This window comes from Erythrolamprus reginae, chromosome 9 (assembly GCF_031021105.1).
Source record: "Erythrolamprus reginae isolate rEryReg1 chromosome 9, rEryReg1.hap1, whole genome shotgun sequence".
Taxonomy (NCBI): domain Eukaryota; kingdom Metazoa; phylum Chordata; class Lepidosauria; order Squamata; family Dipsadidae; genus Erythrolamprus; species Erythrolamprus reginae.
The window spans coordinates 49,644,278-49,666,906 of NC_091958.1; the positions used below are offsets into that span (position 1 = coordinate 49,644,278).

The 22,629-nt window shown below is 42.0% G+C and overlaps 1 protein-coding gene across 1 annotated transcript in view; it reads right to left on the minus strand.

Annotated features, from left to right (window-relative positions):
• DNAH3 (dynein axonemal heavy chain 3) overlaps positions 1–22,629 on the minus strand; it is a 131,384-nt gene that overhangs the window by 14,394 nt on the left and 94,361 nt on the right. Inside the window, exons 52-57 of the mRNA XM_070761232.1 lie at positions 18,415–18,613; positions 13,723–15,864; positions 11,304–11,523; positions 6,494–6,738; positions 3,231–3,347; positions 1,174–1,331 (exon numbers count right to left, since the gene is read on the minus strand). Of these exons, the coding sequence (XP_070617333.1) occupies positions 1,174–1,331; positions 3,231–3,347; positions 6,494–6,738; positions 11,304–11,523; positions 13,723–15,864; positions 18,415–18,613 (3,081 nt within the window). The remainder of the gene's footprint in view (positions 1–1,173; positions 1,332–3,230; positions 3,348–6,493; positions 6,739–11,303; positions 11,524–13,722; positions 15,865–18,414; positions 18,614–22,629) is intronic.

Below are 22,629 nucleotides of genomic sequence, written 5' to 3' on the forward strand. Positions count from 1 at the left end.
AAGTGGACAGTTTGATGTCACAGAAGTTTGATTTATTTGCAGTTATATTGTGTTGTTCAAGTGTTCCCTTTATTTTTTTGAGCAGTATATATAACTGTAACATGTGCCAACTGTAACATAAAGCCAATATTCTGGAAAGAATAGCGCCGGTGGTCTTCATCCACCGGCGCCTTTTGCTGGAGGCCCAGGAGACAGGGACACATGGCGTAGCCGCCATCTTGGATTCGGCCGAGATCTCGCGAGGCTTCACGAGATCTCGGCCGATAATCAAGCCAGAGTGGTCTGATTGATGACCTGTCCAGGCGGGGCCTGCCAGCCCTATAAAAGGGCGGGCAGGCCCGGAGCTCAGCCTTTTCGCCCGAACTCAGTGTCAAGAGCAGACACCCGCCCGCCCTCCCTATCTTGCAGTGTGCTATTCTGGGTCGCCCTAGGGGGCCGAATAGGAATTTTTGGCGGTCTGGCCTTTTAGCCATGACCGTTTTTTCGCCTATTCCACACTGTGGAGATGGATAAGAGGTTAGGGGGTGCTTGCACCTGTTTTAGGTTAACTGGCTTACCTTTGGTCATTTGGGTAGGCAGGTTAGGGGCGGGAAACTGAGTGGTGGTTTAGCAACTGCGTGTTCTCCGTTGGGCATCTTTGGGGAGGATTGACAGGTTCTCTCCAAAGGCTTGTGGTATTGGCGACCTGAGCAGTTAGTGGGAACCTGTCTTTGGGTCCCGCCCATTTAATTCCCCTTCTAGGGGTTAGCCGGCGGGACCTCCCACATACAAGTGCATGGCAAGGTCTCAGGTGAGAGAGTTGCCCATAAGTTGCCCCGGAAGTTTATTCTACGTCATTTTCCGCCCCGGAAGCAATTGTTTGACCCTGCGGGTCCTTGTTAGGGTCATAGTTAATTATGCTAATTATGCTAATTTAATTAAATAAATTATGCAAATTTATTTTAATAAAATGACCCAGTTTTAAATCCAGCTCTTGTGTCCGTGTCGTCACTCCGCCTCTCCTGCAAAAGTTTCCTAATGACTGGTTCCAGCACAAGCTCAAAAGCTTGGAAGAATAACCTTTGGTCCCGCTGACTTACTCAGATTGGCACATGCAGTACTTTTTGTTAAAATCACGGTCCCTAATTGATGTAGGTTAGGATGCTCGTGTCTTTCAACCTCGTCTTTTCTCACCTGGTATGTCCCAAAGGGAGGTATGTAATATTCACCCTCTGGAGAAAGTCTATAGCATTCCTCAGTTTCAATCTCTTTGCAATAGACCAGGGAGAGAAGCGAAAGGAGGAGACGTCTGTCTTTGTCATCTGTCACTCTTCCACCGTAATTGCATTCCCCTGCAAGCAAACAAAAAAGTCACATCAGGAGAGCGAAGGCTAGACGTTTAACACACCTAAGAGACGCACACGGGCACATGTCATTTGGAAGATACGAGGTTGAGGAAGAATACAAGACAGATGGCCGATTTCTCTTGGCAATCATGCATTTCTACAGCAGGTGTCATACCACCAGATTTGGGGGCCAGAATTTCCATTGGTAAGCTAGTCAGTTGTTAAGCGAATCATGTGAGGAATGCTATAGACCAATTGCGGCCCTATTTGGACAGGGACTCACTGCTCACAGTCACTCATGACCTCATCACCTCGAGGTTCGACTATTGTAACGCTCTCTACATGGGGCTACCTTTGAAAAGTGTTCGGAAACTTCAGGTCGTGCAGAATGCAGCTGCGAGAGCAATCATGGGCTTCCCTAGGTATGCCCATGTCACACCAACACTCCGCAGTCTGCATTGGTTGCCGATCAGTTTCCGGTCACAATTCAAAGTGTTGGTCATGACCTTTAAAGCTCTACATGGCATTGGGCCAGAATACATCCGGAACTGCCTTCTACCGCACGAATCCCAGCGGCCGATAAGGTCCCACAGAGTTGGCCTTCTCTGGGGGCGGCATACAAATCCAATCAATCAATCAATCAATCAATCAATCAATCAATCAATCAATAAATAAAATAAAATAAATAATCTAAAGTCAGATTGGTTTGATCTTAATTTTGTGTCTCGGATTGATTTTAAGAACATGTAGTTTATTTACTACCATTATTATTATTATTATTTTCTTGTCTCAACCCAGTCATATTTTTTTTCCCCAAATTTCATAATATTTTGATTCTTCTTTATTTTTAAGTTTTTGGGTTAATCTGTTCATTTCTGCACAGTCGTTTAGTTTTAATATTTATTATTATAAGTTGCAGGCAAACTATTGGCTAGGGAAGGCTGTTCTACCCACGGGAGTAAGTCACACTGAACTCAGGGAGCCTATTTTCGGTTAGGCAGGCATAGGCTACCGTGGTTAGGGCCTTCTTTTGACAGGGGGCCAGGGCAGCTTCATCAAGCTGATGTTTTGGGGTCACTGGCCTGGCCCATAAGCGCGCCCATAGCTTAACAATAGTGTGAATGCAGCCATTCTAGCTCATTCAATAACCATGGTTACAATAGATCAGAACTTAACTGCTGTATGCAAGCCAAACCATAGGGCAGTGATTTTCAACCTTTTTTGAGCCATGGCACATTTTTTACATTTACAAAACCCTGGGGCACATTGAGTGCCGGGGAGGTGGTGGCTAAAAAAAGTTTGGACAATTTTTTAAATCTCTCTTGTTCCCTTTCGCTCTATTTCTCTCTCCCTCCCTCTTTCTCTCCCTTCTTTTTTCTCTCTCTCTCCATCCCTCTTTCTTTCTCTCTTCCTTCCTTCCTCTCTTTTTTGCTCTCTTTCTCCCCCCCTCCATGTCTTTCTCTCTCCGACCTTCCCTCCCTCCTTCCTTCCTTCCTTCCCTCCCTCTCTTTCTTTCTTTCTCTCTCTCTCTTTCTTTCTCTCTTGCTTTCTTTCTCTCTCTTGTTCTCTTTCTCTCTCTCTTGCTTTTTTTCTTTCTCTCTCTCGCTTTCTCTCTCTCTTGCTTTCTTTCTCTCTCTCTTGTTTTCTTTCTCTCTTGCTTTCTCTCTCACTTTTTCTCTCTCTCTCTCTCTTGCTTGCTTTCTCTCTCTCTCTTTCGCTTTCTCTCTCTCTCTTTCGCTTTCTCTCTCTCTTGCTTTCTTTCTCTCTCTCTTGTTTTCTTTCTCTCTCTCTCCCTCTCTTTCTTTCTTTCTCTCTCTTGTTTTCTTTCTCTCTCTGAGCTTCGTGGCACACCTGACCATGTCTCACGGCACACTGGTTGAAAAACACTGCCACAGGGGGCCTTACCTGTAAGATAAGTCAATGCTTCAAATGGGGTTTCTTCGTATTCGTTCAGAAACATCTGAATTTGCCTCAAGCTGATTCTAAGATCAGATTCGTTGAATTCATAGGGAATATTCCAACCTGTCCAAGGGGAAAGAAAAATGCAGGAAGACTTTTTATTCTGATACATCTGATGAAATGCAATTGTCAAATTATGCTATAATAAATGAGTTGTTCCCTAAGTTACCACAATTGCCTTTATTGCTCTACTAGGTGATATCCGTGCTTCGCTTACGAAACTATTATGTGAGGCGGCTTGATAAATTTATTTATTTATTTGTCAAAACATGTACAAGGTAACAGGTATAAACATAATGTTCGGAAACTTCAGATCGTGCAGAATGCAGCTAAGGGAGCAATCATGGGCTTTCCCAAATATGCCCATGTTACACCAACACTCCGCAGTCTGCATTGGTTGCCGATCAATTTCCGGTCACAATTAAAGTGTTGGTTATGACCTATAAAGCCCTTCATGGCATCGGACCAGAATATCTCCGGCACCGCCTTCTGCCGCACGAATCCCAGCGACCGGTTAGGTCCCACAGAGTTGGCCTTCTTCAGGTCCCGTCGACTAAACAATGTCGTTTGGCGGGACCCAGGAGAAGAGCCTTCTCTGTGGCGACCCTGGCCCTCTGGAACCAGCTCCCCCTGGAGATCAGAACTGCCCCCACCCTCCTTGCCTTTCGTAAAGTTCTTAAGACCCATCTCTGCCGTCAGGCATGGGGGAACTGAGACATCTCCCCTGGGCCTATACAGTTTATACATGGTATGTTTGTGTGTATGCTTGCTTTTAATAATGGGGGTTTTAGTGGGTTTTTTTAATTATTAGATTTGTTCTTACATTGTCTTTGTTATTGTTGTGAGCCGCCCCGAGTCTACGGAAAAGGGCGGCATACAAATCTAATAAATAAAATAATAATGATGATAATAATAATAATAATAATAATAATAATAATAAACAAAAGCAAAGTAGATATAGGTAAATTTGGACAATAAGACAATAGGAGACAGGGACGGTAGGCAAGATGGTGCACTTATGCAGGTCCCTTACAGATCTCTTAGGAATGGGGTGAGGTTGACTTAAACCTAAAGCTTGAAAATTAATGAATAGTTTAAAAAGGGACTGTATTATTCCGTGAGAGATGATAAATTTCTGTCACCGGTGAAGACATTATTGTAAGTGCAACAACAATGATCAATCAATATCAATATCAACTTTACTTGATTAGTCAATCGAGGAAAAGGACCACATCGGTCGTCATAAAACTGTGACTGGTTAAAAAAAAACAAAATTGGCTAAAATAGAGGGAATTTGAATAAATAATGAGTTAAAATGCAGTATAATATGCTAAAATTGAGTAGTAAAACATGAGAATATAACTCGTGCAAAGGATTATATTAAACAAATCTAAGATACTGATATAAAATATTCTTAAGTGAGTTCATCTCCTTTGCATGCCACCCCAATATGTTCTATAAAACTTATTCTCATCTGAACAGCCCTGACTATAAACTTAGAGGTTCTAGAAACTACATATATACAACAATGAAATAGATGGGCTTAAGCCCTATATCAGGGGTCCCCAAACTTTTTACACAGGGGGCCAGTTCACTGTCCCTCAGACTGTTGGAGGGCCGGACTATAAAAAAACCTATGAACAAATCCCTATGCACACTGCACATACCTTGTTTTAAAGTAAAAAACAAAATGGGAACGTACTATTTAGAGGGAGGAGAAGATCTGAAATTCATATATGTTTTTGTTTTGTTTTTAATTTTCTTTTGTTAACATCTGATTGGCTATACAAGGTTTTCTTGGCTTATGAAAAATGTATAAAGAAAGAAGGAAGCACTTTGGCATAATGGGTAATAAGTTAGAAATATAATTGGTGTTGCACTTTTTGAAGGAACATTAAGGAGGGAATTTAATTAAAAGAAAATGAATGTAACTGGATGACAAAATTAGGAAAAAAAACCTTTTGCAACTTTTTTGATGATTGATATTAGTTACTAACAAAATACCCCATTTTATTCATGGAAAATTAGATGGCACACTGTGTTGTTTGAATGTATGTTGAGAGAAAAATTTAAAAAAATTACCCCCCCCCCAAACAGTCCTTCCTTCCTCTGTCCCTCCATTTCATTCTTCCTTCCTTCCTTCCCTCCTTCATTCCTCTCCACTTCTCCTTCCCTCCCTCTTTCCCTTTTCTTTCTTTCTCTCTCTCTTTTCCCTGTGCTCTTGTTACTTACTGGCGGGCCGGATAAATGGCCTCAGTGGGCTGCAAGTGGCCTGCGGGCCGTAGTTTGGGTACCACTGCCCTATATAATTCCACTCTATGTATTTGTATGGCATCGTTCTCTCCTGGGAGAACATAGAAACATAAAAGACTGACGGCAGAAAAAGACCTCATGGTCCATCTAGTCTGCCCTTATACTATTTCCTGTATTTTATCTTACAATGGATATATGTTTATCCCAGGCATGTTTAAATTCAGTTACTGTGGATTTACCAACCATGTCTGCTGGAAGTTTGTTCCAAGGATCTACTACTCTACTACTATAATATTTTCTCATGTTGCTTTTGATCTTTCCCCCAACTAACTTCAGATTGTGTCCCTTTGTTCTTGTGTTCACTTTCCTATTAAAAACACTTCCCTCCTGGACCTTATTTAACCCTTTAACATATTTAAATGTTTCGATCATGTCCCCCCTTTTCCTTCTGTCCTCCAGACTGTACAGATTGAGTCCATTAAGTCTTTCCTGATACGTTTTATGCTTAAGACCTTCCACCATTCTTGTAGCCCGTCTTTGGACCCGTTCAATTTTGTCAATATCTTTTTGTAGGTGAGGTCTCCAGAACTGAACACAGTACTCCAAATGTGGTCTCACCAGCGCTCTATATAAGGGGATCACAATCTCCCTCTTCCTGCTTGTTATACCTCTAGCTATGCAGCCAAGCATCCTACTTGCTTTTCCTACCGCCCGACCACACTGCTCACCCATTTTGAGGCTGTCAGAAATCACTATCCCTAAATCCTTCTCTTCTGAAGTTTTTGCTAACACAGAACTGCCAATGCAATACTCAGATTGAGGATTCCTTTTCCCCAAGTGCATTATTTTACATTTGGAAACATTAAACTGCAGTTTCCATTGCTTTGACCATTTATCTAGTAAAGCTAAATCATTTAGGACAAACCAAGAAGAGCAAAGTAGGCTCCACGTCTCACCCAGTGGGCCAAAGTTTCTCCGTTCCTGCACCAGGGCGTGGAAGAAGCAAAGCCCGAACAGCATCTTGTGCCAAATTTCCTTTTTTTCACAGCTCAAAAAGAAGGTGGGATCGGAAATCGGGTCATTGAGGTAGGAGCGGAGCAGGTTCGCGCGGACACCTTTGGGCGGCTCGTTGGTCATTTTGACTCCGTTTTGGAGGATGCTGACGGGAAACTTTTCCGATGGGTAACTGGTCAGCCACAACCTGAGAAGCCAGAAGAGAAAGGTTCAGAAGACATGGGTGCTCCATCGCTGGAGGTTTTTAATAAGAGACTGGATGGTCATTTGTCCAGAATGGTAGACAGCACGAGCGTGTGACCTTGGCAGCTTTAAGACTTGCGGACTTCAACTCCCAGAATTCCCCAGCCATTTCATTTCATTTCATTTCATTTTATTGGATTTGTATGCCGCCCCTCTCTGTAGACTCGGGGCGGCTAACAACAGTAATAAAAACAACGTGCGACAATCCAATACTAAAGAAGCTAAAAACCCTTATTTTAAAAACCAATCATACATACAAACGTACCATACATAAATTGTGGAAGCCGAGGGGGAAAGAATATCTTAATTCCCCCATGCCTGACGACAGAGGTGGGTTTTAAGAAGCTTGTGAAAGGCAAGAAGGGTGGGGGCTATTCTAATCTAATCTCTGGGGGGAGTTGGTTCCAAGTCTTAAAAGTTGCCTGTTCTGATCCAGCTCTCCAAACACAACAATCCCTTTTGGAGTAATTTAATTTAATTTAATTTAATTTAATTTAATTTAATTTAATTTAATTTAATTTAATTTAATTTAATTTAATTTAATTTAATTTAATTTAATTTAATTTAATTTAATTTAATTTAATTTAATTTAATTTAATTTAATTTAATTTAATTTAATTTAATTTAATTTAATTTAATTTAATTTAATTTAATTTAATTTAATTTAATTTAATTTAATTTAATTTAATTTAATTTAATTTAATTTAATTTAATTTAATTTAATTTAATTTAATTTAATTTAATTTAATTTAATTTAATTTAATTTAATTTAATTTAATTTAATTTAATTTAATTTAATTTAATTTAATTTAATTTAATTTAATTTAATTTAATTTAATTTAATTTAATTTAATTAATTTAATTTAATTTAATTTAATTTAATTTAATTTAATTTAATTAATTTAATTTAATTTAATTTAATTTAATTTAATTTAATTTAATTTAATTTAATTTAATTTAATTTAATTTAATTTAATTTAATTTAATTTAATTTAATTTAATTTAATTTAATTTAATTTAATTTAATTTAATTTAATTTAATTTAATTTAATTTAATTTAATTTAATTTAATTTAATTTAATTTAATTTAATTTAATTTAATTTAATTTAATTTAATTTAATTTAATTTAATTTAATTTAATTTAATTTAATTTAATTTAATTTAATTTAATTTAATTTAATTTAATTTAATTTAATTTAATTTAATTTAATTTAATTTAATTTAATTTAATTTAATTTAATTTAATTTAATTTAATTTAATTTAATTTAATTTAATTTAATTTAATTTAATTTAATTTAATTTAATTTAATTTAATTTAATTTAATTTAATTTAATTTAATTTAATTTAATTTAATTTAATTTAATTTAATTTAATTTAATTTAATTTAATTTAATTTAATTTATTCATTCATTTATTTATTTGATTTTTATGATGCCCTTCTCCTTAGACTCAGGGTGGCTTACAACATGCTAGCAATAGCACTTTGTTAACAGAGCCAACCTATTGCCCCCACAATCTGGGTCCTCATTTGACCCACCTCGGAAGGATGGAAGGCTGAGTCAACCTTGACCCGGTGATGAGATTTGAACCGCTGACCTGCAGATCTACAGTCAGCTTCAGTGGCCTGCAGTACAGCACTCTACCTGCTGCGCCCCCCCTGGCTCCTCAAAGATTCCTTTATTAAGAGCGCCAGCAGCCCCGTCAAAACGTCTCTCTCTCTGTCTCACCGCAGGCTAACAAGTCCGTCCAGCCGGGAGAGGAATAGTTCTCTGCCACATCTATTCATCTCCGCCCCCTGCCTTTTATCCCCAGCGCTAGGATGGGCCTTCGCTAGCAGCAGTGGCTCTTCCATCTCAAGGACTGGCCCATAGATTTCCACTGCTCTCCTCTCCTCTGCCTTCCGCACGTCAGGCACTGGATCATTCTATTTCTTCTCTTCTACATCAGCCGCTTCCAAGCCTGGGGGCTGCTGCCTTTCGTAAGCTACTTAAAACCCACCTCTGCCGCCAGGCATGGGGGAATTAAGACTTCTTCTCCCCCTAGGCCGTTACAATTGTATGTATGGCATGTTTGTATGTATGTTTGGTTTTATATATTAAGGGGTTTTAATTTGCTTTTAGTATTGGATTATTATTGTATATTGTTCATGATTGTTGTTAGCCGCCCCGAGTTTTCGGAGAGGGGCGGCATATAAATCCAATAAAACTTGAAACTTGCTGACCCTCCATCTGAGAATTGATAGACAACCCAGGCTCTGCCCTGCCTGTCTTCTCTCTGCTAGTTCCATTCACTCTTCCCCATTGGAGCTCTGAGGTTACCCTGATGCTGACCTTCACTCCCACTCTGCCTCCTCCTCCTCTGATTTGGCTGCTAACAAGGCCACAACATTGTCAAGGTTGGAACCTCTATTATAGGGTCTCCTGCTCAAGTGGAGTATTAGACTAGAAGACCTCCTAGGTCCCTTCCAACTGTGTCAGTCTGTTAAACTGAATTGATGAAACAACTTCAGATTGTGCAGAATGCAGCTGCGAGAGCAATCATGGGCTTCCCCAAATATGCCCATGTTACTTCAACACTCCGCAGTCTGCATTGGTTGCCGATCAGTTTCCGGTCACAATTCAAAGTGTTGCTCATCACCTATAAAGCCCTTCATGGCACTGGACCAGGGTATCTGCGACTGCGAGACCGCCTTCTGCCGCACAAATCCCAGCGACCGGTTAGGTCCCACAGAGCTGGTCTCCTCCGGGTCCCGTCAACTAAACAATGTCATTTGGCAGGACCCAGGGGAAGAGCCTTCTCTGTGGCGGCTCCGACCCTCTGGAATCAGCTCCCTCCAGAGATTAGAACTGCCCCCACCCTCCTTGCCTTTCGTAAACTCCTTAAAACCCACCTCTGCCGTCAAGCGTGGGGGAACTGAAACATCTCCCCCTGCCTATGTAGTTTTTTGTGCATGATATGACTGTATGTATGTTTTTATATATTGGGGTTTCTTGTTTTTTAGACTTTTTAAATGTATTATTGTTATTTTAGATTCTAACGATTAGATTTGTTATTATATATTGTTTTTATCATTGCTGTAAGCCGCCCCGAGTCTATGGAGAGGGGCGGCATACAAATCTAAATAATAATAATAATAATAATAATAATAATAATAATAATAATAATAATAATAATAATAATAATATCAACTCTTGTTCCACCCCCAAAAACTATTTTCATGTTCAAATCATGGTAGAGGTGGGTTGTAGACGTCCTTCTTACCTCCCCTAAATTAAATGAGCTTTGTTTAGGATTTCTATGTTTCCTTTAGCGAGCTAATTTAAAAAGAGCTTTTCACTAAGCGCCTGATGAAAGAGAGATAGGACTGAGAAATTACTTTACCTTCCTGCCGGGTTGCTGAATTCAAGCAAAAATAGCTTTTTCGCTAATCTACTTACTCCATAATTCCTCATCTGGACAGAATTCCTGATTGCCTTTGGTAATGAAGTCAATTATTCAAACTGCACCAAAAAACCCCTCACCATTGTCTTTTGCAGTGTTTCTATAGCTTGGGACCTTGAAGGAGTTGTAGACTTCAACTCCCCCAATTTTCCAGCTGGCAAAGGAAGGTTGGTTGGAGAATTCTGGGAAAAGAGGTTTTGGGGGGGACTCCATTTGTATCTTATGATTTACCAGGAAGCCTAAGTGAGAACAGTAAGTGTAAGGGTGGTTCTAAGTTACTTTTTTCAGTGCTGTTGTAATTTTGAGCGGTTGCTTAACAAATGGTTGTAAGTCAAGGACTACCTGCATGGGGCCATCAAACACCAACTTGATTCTCACCGAAGCCACCAATTGATGCTCAGATTTTTCATAAATGAATGCTCCTCCAGTGAAGAAAGAACATACAGTCACAATTCAAAATGTTGGTCATCACCTATAAAGCCCTTCATGGCACCGGACCAGAGTATCTACGAGACCGCCTTCTGCCGCACGAATCCCAGCGACCGGTTAGGTCCCACAGAGTGGGCCTTCTCCGGGTCCCGTTAACAAAACAATGCCGTTTGGCGGGGCCCAGGGGAAGGGCCTTCTCTGTGGCGGCCCCGACCCTCTGGAACCAACTCCCCCCGGAGATTAGAATTGCCCCCACCTTCCTTGCCTTTCGTAAGCTCCTAAAAACCCATCTCTGCCGTCAGGCATGGGGGAACTGAGATATTCTTTCCCCCTTGGCCTTTACAATTTATGCATGGTATGTTTGTTTGTATGTATGTTTGGTTTTAGTAATAAGGGTTTTTTAGCTGTTTTAGTATTGGATTTATATGCTGTTTTGTTACTGTTGTTAGCTGCCCCGAGTCTGCGGAGAGGGGCGGCATACAAATCCAATAAATAATAATAATAATAATAATAATAATAATAATAATAATAATAATAATAATACAGAAAGGTTCCTTGCAAAGGAGAAAAGAATGAGCTTGTGGAAAGATCTCAATCCATCTACTGCATTTAGAAGAGACCAAATTAAATCCTTGCCTGAATTTGACATGCGTCGTCTCAGGTATGATGACTTCCTCGCAGATTTTTTCCAAAGTGGGCATCCAGCTGGTGGCCAAGTGACAATTCTGCAACACAACCCAAGTTCCATCACTGATCGCCCGATTGATCATCTTGGCTGCGATGGGACCTTGTCCTTGTCCCAAAGAAATGGTCTGGATGCTCTCCATTCCAAGGTCATCAGCAAACTTCAGCAAACCTAGTCAAGACACACAACTGTCCTCAATATTTTTCCAAAACACCTGGAGGCCAGGCAAGAAATAACGGATGGAATTGATTAAGGAGAGATTCAACCCAGAAATAAGGAGAGAATTTCTGATGCTGAGAACAATCTATCAATGGAATAGAAGTTGCCTTAAGAAGTTGTGGAAGTTTCATCATAAGAAGCTTTCAAGAAGTGATTGGACAGCCATCTGTTAGAAATGATAGTCCCCTGCTTGAGCAGGGGATTGGACTAGATGACATACAAGGTCCCTTCCATCTCTGCTGTTCTGTTCTGTTCCGTTCCATTCCATTCCAATCCAATCCAATCCAATCCAATCCAATCCAAACCATCCAATCCAATCCAATCCAATCTAATCTAATCTATTCCCTATTCTATTCTATTCTGTTTTGTTCTGTTCTATTCTACACTCAGATAACTGATTCAGCTGGATTCATTGACTTCTTTATAAACATAATAATATATAGTGATACCTCGTCTTACAAACGCCTCGTCATACAAACTTTTCGAGATACAAACCCGGGGTTTAAGATTTTTTTTGCCTCTTCTTACAAACTATTTTCACCTTACAAACCCACCGCCGCCACTGGGATGCCCCGCCTCCGGACTTCCATTATCAGTGAAGCACTCGTTTTTGCGCTGCTGGGATTCCCCTGAGGCTCCCCTCCATGGGAAACACCACCTCCGGACTTCCGTGTTTTTGTGATGCTGCAGGGAAATCCCAGCAGGGGAATCCCAGCAGTGCAAAAACGGGCACTTCGCTGGCAACGGAAGTCCAGAGGTGGGGTTTCCCAGCGAGGGGAGCCTCAATGAAATCGCAGCATCACAAAAACACAGAGGTCCAGAGGTGGGGTTTCGAGGGCTTTGGTGTTTTTGCAATGCTGCGATTTCACTGATGCTCCCCTCGCTGGGAAACCTCACCTCCGGACTTCCATTGCCAGCAAAGCACTTGTTTTTGCGATGCTGGGATTGGGGAATCCCAGCATCGCAAAAACACGGAAGTCCGGAGGTGGGGTTTCCCATGGAGGGGAGCCTCAGGAGAATCCCAGCAGTGTTAAAACCGGCGCTTTGGCTGGCAAAAGGGGTGGATTTTGGGCTTGCACGCATTAATCGCTTTTCCATTGATTCCTATGGGAAACATTGTTTCGTCTTACAAACTTTTCACCTTAAGAACCTCGTCCCGGAACCAATTAAGTTTGTAAGACAAGGTATCACTGTATTCACAATACCACAAGTAGATTATTTCTTCAATGTAGCAACTGTTACAAGCAGTTTCATTTCCAGCAGAGCAGAGAAGACTGAGAGTACAGAGTGGATTGAACCACGCCCAGCCTTCTAGCTTCAGTTTCTATTCTCTGCACAGACTCAGATATGTTTAGCCCCCATTGGCTGACTTAGCCTATTCATTGGCTGACCTTGTTACCACTAGCTCTCCCAGCTCATGAATATCCTAACAACTTCACACCCAAGAAGCTTGTTCCGTTCTTGAAATAGCTTCTTGGATGAGAAGCAAAATGTTTCTAAGGGGGAAAAAAACCAAGGAGATCTAGTTGCCTTTGGAAAAACACCTTTGGGACAACCGCAACAACACAAGAGCACGCAGCAGATTCAAACTTAATATTAACCGCTCCAAACTTGACTGTAAAAAATATGACTTTAACAATCGAGTTGTTGAAGCGTGGAACTCATTACCGGACTCAATAGTGTCAACCTCTAACCCCCAACATTTCTCCCTTAGACTCTCCACGATTGACCTCTCCAGGTTCCTAAGAGGTCAGTAAGGGGCGTACATAAGTGCACTAGTGTGCCTTTCGTCCCCTGTCCAATTGTCTTTCCTTTATCTCATATATCATGTATATTTTCTTCCTTTCATATATCTTCTCCTCTATTTTTACATATTATCTTTATATATATTACTTCATGTCTATTCTCTTCCATATGTATTGTGTATTGGACGAATGAATGAATGAATGAATGAATGAATGAACGAACGAACGAACGAACGAACGAACAAACAAACAAACAAACAAACAAACAAACAAACAAACAAACAACCATGACCTGGATGACTAAGAACCTCCACAGACATTTAACAGAGATGGCTGTGGGGACAGTGATCCTAGTTCCCTTCCTTGCCACCAACAAAAATCCAATCAGAATTGAATTGAATCTCACCTGCCATGGGATCCGCTCCTGGGGACAGGACGAAAATCAAGGGGGCGCAGCAGTTGGAGTCATGGTAACTTCCAACGAGATCGAAGGTTGGGGGTTCAATGTAGGTCCTCCCCATCTTCTCCATGATGAACAGCTGGGTGGCTGGGATGACTTTATCCGGTCGCAAACACCGTAGCACCACCATACGGTCAAGACCCGTCAGCAAATTCCAGCCATCGGGGAACGCTTCTTCGTGAGGCTTGGCCGAATCATAGATCTCTTTCCACGCCAGGACGTTGGACTCTAAGTGATCCATCAAGCCAGTGAGGTTTTTGAGGCCCGAAGCACGGACAATCTCAGCCCAAGCTTTGTCGGACAACCACTCGGGGGCGGGGTTGGGGTAGGGGTTCTCCAAGGCCACCCCTCCGGTCAACAAAAAACGCCAAACTTCATCGTCTACTTCATTCTTCCCTTTCAAAATCCCAATGGACAGAAGGAGAGAGAAGAGCAGCTTGTCTTTTTCGAACAAGGACCGGCAGACGTTGTTGTAGATGCTCACGGTGAAGTGGTCGATGATGTTTTCGATTCTTTCCTCCAAAACGTCGCTTTTCCTGCTGTTGGCGAGCGACTGGACGTAGAGGTTAATGAACCATATCAAGGAATACTGGTACATTGGCTCAATGTGCGCCAGATCAGAAATGCAGAAGAAGACGGTTGCGGAATGGACCGCCACGGGTTTGTATCCCATCCGGGTAGCATCGATCTCCATCTCAGTAATAGTGGCGATTTCTTGCTTCTCGGAGATTTCTTCCGACAGCTGTTTGGAGGAGGAGAGAACTTTGATGGCCGTCTCATCTTCTAAGATGTTCCCTTCCGACTTGGAGAGCACCTCCAGGATCTTATCTTCAATCTCCTTCAGCTGCTTCTTGTTCGCTGCACTCTCAACAATCAGCTTATTCTTCTTTTCTTCCAGTTCCGGCTTTTCTTTGGCAGCCACGATGCCAAGAAGCTGATCCTGAAGTCCGAGCGGCGTAATCATGAAATTGAGCAGGCAAACCTTCACCGCCACTTCAGGGAGGTAATGAGGGTTCCTCAAACGGGTGGTGATGTAAAACCTGAAGTCTTTGGAGAACTCGATGATGTTTTCCCCCAGCCTCATATACTCAACGCCCTGCTGCCTGAACGTGGTCTTTAGCAGAACGGGCTCCAGGAAAGCGTCCAGTTCCTCGCCGATATTTTCAAGGAGAACTGGTGTTCCAAACTGGATGGCGTTCTCCAACGTCCTGACGTAATTGGTGTCGGATAACTTAATGACCGAAAGCTTGTTGCCCTTTTCCATATTTTTGACCCACTTGTTGGCTTGCCCTTGAGGGTCAATCATGAGAGCCCACCGCCGCGAGTTGGACACGATGATGCCGTTATCAATCGAGAAGGAATCGATGGGCAACCCTGCAATCTGCCAGGCGCGGATCTTGACCGGATCCCCTAAGGTATTACTCAGGCTGAAATCATTTGAGCAAGGAATATCCTTATCTTTGCATAAGGCCAGCCACTTCTGCTGACATTCCAGTCGGTAATCCACAGTGAAGGCCCCCAGATAAGCCACTGTCCCCGAGGACAACAAAGCGTCTCCTGTCAGATCGGTGTAGCGGATTCCTAGCAGGCGGGCGGCTTCCGTCCACCTCTCCTTCTCGCCTCCTAATCCGCTGATCAGTTTCTCGGCTCGTATCAGCTTCTGGGAGCAAATCTCAATGTTGTCCTCCAGCTCTTTCTTTCGGTTATTCATCTCCTCAAACTCATCGTTCAGAGCTTGCAGACGGTCCATCAGGGTCTTGAGCTCGGCGCGCTTCGTGTTGAGCTTCTGCATCTGGATGTCGAGCAAGCCCTCTGCCTCTCGGAGGCGTTCCCGCTTGGGGGCAACGACCTTGGCGACGCGGTCGTAGACCTCCATGGCTCTCACCCACTTGCATAAGCCCTCGCAGGCCGAAGAGACGTTTTTGATCACGGCGGGCTGGAAATCGGGGTGGTTGATAAACCTCTCTCGGATCCTTTTCATTACTACAGGAGGAATGTTATCTTTGTCGTACGACTTCAAGCCCTCGAGGAATTTCAGATCGCCAAGGACTTTTTTAGAACTTCCCCAATAGTCTTCTATCATTTTACCTACATTTCACAACAGGACACATAAACACGAATGCATTTAATACTAGACAACCTGTCATTGTTTTGGTGATATTTCCTTTCCTAAACAGAGAAACAGAATGACCACAGATGAACCAAAAAATAGTGGTACAGTAATTGGACTATTTTTGACTTCCTGCTGGCTTCCCCATTGCTTCTGGGAATCTGGCAGGGAGCATCCCTCCCTCATCCTCTTTCTTCCCTTCCCTACCTTTCTCTTGGTCATGACCTTTAAAGCCCTACATGGCATTGGACCAGAATACCTCCGGAACCGCCTGCTACCGCACGAATCCCAGCGGCCGATAAGGTCCCACAGAGTTGGCCTTCTCCAGGTCCCGTCGACTAAACAATGTCGTCTGGCGGGCCCCAGGGGAAGAGCCTTCTCTGTGGCGGCCCCGGCCCTCTGGAATCAACTCCCCCCAGAGAGTAGAACTGCTCCCACCCTCCTTGTCTTCCGTAAACTACTTAAGACCCACCTATACCGCCAGGCACGGGAGATTTGAGACACCTTTCCCCCAGGCTTATTATAATTTATGTTTGGTATGTATGTGCTGTTTGGTTTTTAATTATGATAGGGTTTTTAGTTTTTTTTAATATTAGATTTGTGCCAGTATAATATTGTTTTTATCGTTGTTGTGAGCCGCCCCGAGTCTTCAGAGAGGGGCGGCATACAAATCTAATATATTATTATTACTATTATTATTATTATTATTATTATTATTATTATTATTATTATTATTCCCAGCAGTCAAGTAAGTGACTGCTTCTGGGTGGGGGAGGGAACAAGGGATTGTGAGATTGCCTGGAAACTATCAGGAGAAATTAAAAATGAAGTTCCCATAACTGCAGCAACAGCCAGTAGCACTGAAACAGCCACAAGCTTCCCAATGTTATCCCTCAGAAACCATGGACCCCAAATTTGTGATGCATTCCATAAGTTGACTTATTTGAGCTATCTTAACTCAAAAAATAGTGCCCTATGATGCACTGTTTCACCCAATTAGGTCACAACAAGAGTTTGAGTGGTGTTAGTAATATGTACAAGACAATTGGGTTTGCAATATATAAACAAGCTAACAATGAATGTTTGTTTGTATTAAAGTACTATAGCTTTAAGAGGTAGTATTTCAAATTGCCACAAGAGGGAGCCAGAAAGCATGACTTTCTCCCTTCTTCTTTCTCTGTTTTTTTCTGCTGATTCACTGTGACTGATGCAGTAAGCTCTGTGATAGTTTGATGTATTTGTAAGCTTTAATGTAGAAGAATAGAATAGAATTTTATTGGCGAAGTGTGATTGGACACACAAGGAATTTGTCTTGGTGCATCTGCTCTCAGCGTACATAAAATAAAATATACATTTATCAAGAATCATGGGGTACGACACTTAATGATTGTCATAGGGGTCAAATAAGCAATGAAGAAGCAATATTAATAAAAATCTTAGGATATAAGCAACAAGTTACAGTCATACAGTCAACATGGGAGGAAATGGGGGAAAGGAATGATGAGAAAAACTAGTAGAATAGAAGTGCAGATTTAGTAGAAAGTCTGACAGTGTTGAGGGAATTATTTGTTTAGTAGAGTGATGGCGTTCGGAAAAAAACTGTTCTTGTGTCTAGTCCACCTCTGCCGCCAGGCATGGGGGAATTGAGATGTTCTTTCCCCCTGGGCCTTTACAATTTCATGTATGGTATGTCTGTATGTATGTTTGGTTTTTTTATATTAATGGGTTTTTAAATCATTTTTAGTATTTATTGGATTATTATTGTACATTGTTTTATTACTGTTGTTAGCCGCCCCTATTTCCTGTATTTTATCTTACAATGGATATATGTTTATCCCAGGCATGTTTAAATTCAGTTACTGTGGATTTACCAACCACGTCTGCTGGAAGTTTGTTCCAAGGATCTACTACTCTTTCAGTGAAATAATATTTTCTCACGTTGCTTTTGATCTTTCCCCCAACTAACTTCAGATTGTGTCCCCTTGTTCTTGTGCTCACTTTCCTATTAAAAACACTTCCCTCCTGAACCTTATTTAACCCTTTAACATATTTAAATGTTTCGATCATGTCCCCCCTTTTCCTTCTGTCCTCCAGACTATACAGATTGAGTTCATGAAGTCTTTCCTGATACGTTTTATGCTTAAGACCTTCCACCATTCTTGTAGCCCGCCTTTGGACCCATTCAATTTTGTCAATATCTTTTTGTAGGTGAGGTCTCCAGAAGTGAACACAGTACTCCAAATGTGGTCTCACCAGCGCTCTATATAAGGAGATCACAATCTCCCTCTTCCTGCTTGTTATACCTCTAGCTATGCAGCCAAGCATCCTACTTGCTTTTCCTACTGCCCGACCACACTGCTCACTCATTTTGAGACTGTATTATAGGAGATAATGGGAGATAATAGGAGATAATGGTAACCCATGAGCAGCCAAGGGAATATATCCTATCTCTCAGTAATATTACTCCAGCATCACAGAATTTGTCATTTTGCAAAAACCATCATCATTATTATCATGATTGTCGTTACCCGTTCCAGTCGGATCTGGCTTCCTTTCGGGTTTTATGCCTTTCATGACACAAATGCTCTCCATGACGAGTTTGACAGGCCCTGGGGGATTCTGCATGGATTTGACGAGAGAAATATCAGCAGGGTTCAAGGTATCCAGAGCCGAAAGGGCAGCCTCCAGAGCTGGCATGGCCTCTGCCAGATCCCCCTCGCATTCTTCCTGCAATCGCATACAAGAACCACAAGTTCAACCAAGTTTTTACATGCCACAATATGCAGTCAACAATAACAGAAGAGTTGGAAGCAGTGTTCCCTCTAATTTTTTTTTTTGGGGGGGGGGGGCGGAGGAAATGTATAGTGTCTGAGCGGCAATCCCTTCGGGACTGGGCGGCACAGAAATAATAAACAAACAAACAAACAAACAAACAACCCTGTTTTGCCTCCGAGAATTTCAAAATAAAATACTGTACTGTGTGTCTATAACAGTGAGCTCATAATAGGGCAACTCTATCAATATCAAAATGCCACTTAAATAGTTGAGCTAGTTTCAAACTAGATTTTGATTTTCTTTCTCTCTTCCTTACTCCCATTCTTTTTCTTTCTCTTTTCCTTCCTCTCTTTTTTCTATCTGTTTCTCTCTCCTCCTCTCTTCCTCGCTCTCTCCTTCCCTCTCACTCTTTCCCTCTCGGCTTCTGGGCAGGCTTGGAAAACTCTGAGTTGATGATGATTTTTAAGTGAGCGATTGCTCACTGCTCAGCTTAGAGGGAACTATGGTTGGAAGGGTCTTCTCGTCCAACCCCTGCTCACACAGGAAACCATTATTATTATTATTATTATTATTATTATTATTATTATTATTATTATTATTATTTAGATTTGTATGCCGCCCCTCTCCGTAGACTCGGGGCAGCTCACAAAACAATAAAACAGTTCATGACAAATCTAACAATTTACAATTTAAAGTATTTAAAAACCCCATTATTAAGCAAACATACATACAAACATACCATGCATAAATTGTATAGGCCCAGGGGAGATGTCTCAGTTCCCCCATGCCTGACGACAAAGGTGGGTTTTAAGGAGCTTACAAAAGGCAAGGAGGGTAGGGGCAGTTCTAATCTCTGGGGGGAGCTGGTTTCAGAGAGTCGGGGCCACCACAGAAAAGGCTCTTCCCCTGGGTCCCGCCAAGTGACATTGTTTAGTTGATGGGACCCGGAGAAGACCCACTCTGTGGGACCTAACTGGTCGCTGGGATTCGTGCAGCAGAAGGCGGTCCCTGAGATAATCTGGTCCGGTGCCATGAAGGGCTTTAAAGGTCATAAGCAAACCGCTGTCCAGTCTCTTCTTAAAAACCTCAAGTGTTGGAGCCCCCACAACTTCTGGAGGCAAGTCCAGAGGAAAGTCGTAGAGCTATAAAAAACTACCTCTGCCGGCGGGCATGGGGGCCATGAGTAATGAGACTGTCTCTGACCGTTACTAGATATGATTGGATTGGACTGCATGAATGTGAGTGTACATGGGATCTTTTTAGATGTGTGGGTTTTTTTAGTAAATTTTCATAATTTTGTAGTTATTTAGATTTCTTTCTTTCTTTCTTTCTTTCTTTCTTATTGATTGATTGATTGATTGGATTTGTATGCCACCCCTCTCTGTAGACTCGGGGCGGCTAACAACAGTAATAAAAACAGCATATAACAATCCAATATTAAAGCAGTTAAAAACCCTTATTATAAAACCAAACATACATACAGACATACCATGCATAAAATTGTAAAGGCCTAGGGGGAAAGAGTATCTCAGTTCCCCCATGCCTGGCAACAAGGTGGGTTTTAAGGAGCTTACGAAAGGCAAGGAGGGTGGGGGCAATTCTAATCTCTGGGGGGAGTTGGTTCCAGAGGGCCGGGGCCGCCACAGAGAAGGCTCTTCTCCTGGGTCCCGCCAAGCAACATTGTTTAGTTGACGTGACCCGGAGAAGACCCACTCTGTGGGACCTAACTGGTCGCTGGGATTCGTGCAGCAGAAGGCGGTCCCTGAGATAATCTGGTCCAGTGCCATGAAGGGCTTTATAGGTCATAACCAACACTTTGAATTGTGACCGGAAACTAATCGGCAACCAATGCAGACTGCGGAGTGTTGGTGTAACATGGGCATATTTGGGAAAGCCCATGATTGCTCTCGCAGCTGCATATTGTTGATTGTTATATTTAATGTTGTACACCGCCTTGAGTCGTCTCGTGAAGGGTGGCATAGAAATCTAATAAATAAATAAATAAAGTCAGGGGTGGTGGAGCAGGTAGAGTGCTGTACTGCAGGCCACTGAAGCTGGCTGTAGATCTGTAGGTCAGCAGTTCAAATCTCATCACCGGCTCAAGGTTGACTCAGCCTTCCATCCTTCTGCCTTCTGGTGGTTTGGTCGAATCCCACCCCACCCTTCTTTGTGGCAGCTCCACAAATATTGGAACACTTCTATCATGTCACCTTTGGTCCTTGTTTGCATTAAGCACTACTTCATGTTAAGCCAGAATCTTCATTTAGCAAAACAGGTATCAAAATATTGGATTTATAAATCTCCAGGTTGGTAACTTCATAGACCGCACTGTCTAACTTTCTTAGGCAAGTAGATTGCTATGTCGTCCTTTCAAGAAAGCAAGGCAATATTAGTAATTAGTGACTACCCTATTTATAGCTTTTTATGATCTACTAAAGTAAATTAGATGCTGCCACCTAGCTGTAGCGTGATTTATAATCCAAAGTTAGAAACAGAAACAGAAGATTGACAGCAGAAAAAGACCTCATGATCCATCTGGTCTGCCCTTATACTATTTCCTGTATTTAATCTTAGGAAGGATATATGCTTATCCCAGGCATGTTTAAATTCAGTTACTGTGGATTTACCAACCACGTCTGCTGGAAGTTTATTCCAAGCATTTACTACTCTTTCAGTCAAATAATATCTTCTGATCTTTCCCCCAACTAACCTCAGATTGTGCCCCCTTGTTCTTGTGTTCACTTTCCTATTAAAAACACTTCCCTCCTGAACCTTATTTAACCCTTTAACATCTTTAAATGTTTCAATCATGTCCCTCCTTTTCCTTCTGTCCTCCAGACGATACAGACTGAGTTCATGAAGTCTTTCCTGATACGTTTTATGCTTAAGACCTTCCACCATTCTTGTAGCCCGTCTTTGGACCCGTTCAATTTTGTCAATATCTTTTTGTAGGTGAGGTCTCCAGAACTGAACACAGTATTCCAAATGTGATCTCACCAGCGCTCTATGCAGCGGGATCACAATCTCCTTCTTACTGCTTGTTATACCTCTAGCTATGCAGCCAAGCATTCTACTTGCTTTCCCTACCACCTGACCGCAATGTTCACCTATTTTGAGACTGTCAGAAATTACTACCCCTAAATTTTATTTACAGGTAATCCTCGCTTACGGACCACCCATTCAGTGATCGTTCAAAGCTACGATGGCATCAATAAAGTAGGCTTAAACAAACAAGATTGTGGCCATTGTAGGGTCCCTGCAGTCATGATCGCAACTCAGGCATTTGAATTGTTAAGTCGTAGGTGCCAGCCAGTTGTTGGTTATGACCTATAAAGCCCTTCATGGCACCGGGCCAGACTTCCTCAGGGACCGCCTTCTGCTGCACGAATCCCAGCGACCAGTTAGGTCCCACGGAGTGGGTCTTCTCTGGGTCCTGTCAACCAAACAATGTCGTTTGGCGAGACCCAGGGGAAGAGCCTTCTCTGTGGCGGCCCCGGCCCTCTGGAACCAACTCTCCCCAGAGATTAGAATTGCCCCCACCCTCCTTGCCTTTCGTAAGCTGCTTAAAACCCACCTCTGCCGCCAGGCATGGGGGAATTGAGATACTCTTTCCCCCTAGGCCTTTACAATTTTATGCATGGTATGTCTGTACGTATGTTTGGTTTTATAATAAGGGTTTTTAACTGTTTTACTATTGGATTATTATTATGTGCTGTTTTATTGCTGTTGTTAGCAGCCCCGAGTCTGCGGAGAGGGGCGGCATACAAATCCAATAAATAAATTAGTAAGTAAGTAAGTAAGTAAGTAAGTAAGTAAGTAAGTAAGTAAGTAAGTAAGTAAGTAAGTAAGTAAGTAAGTAAATAAACAACCCAAGTCTTCAGAGAAGGGCAGCATACAAATCTAATAAATAAATAAATAAACAAACCCCATGTGCCTCACTTAATGACTGCAACCTGGGCCGCTAAAAC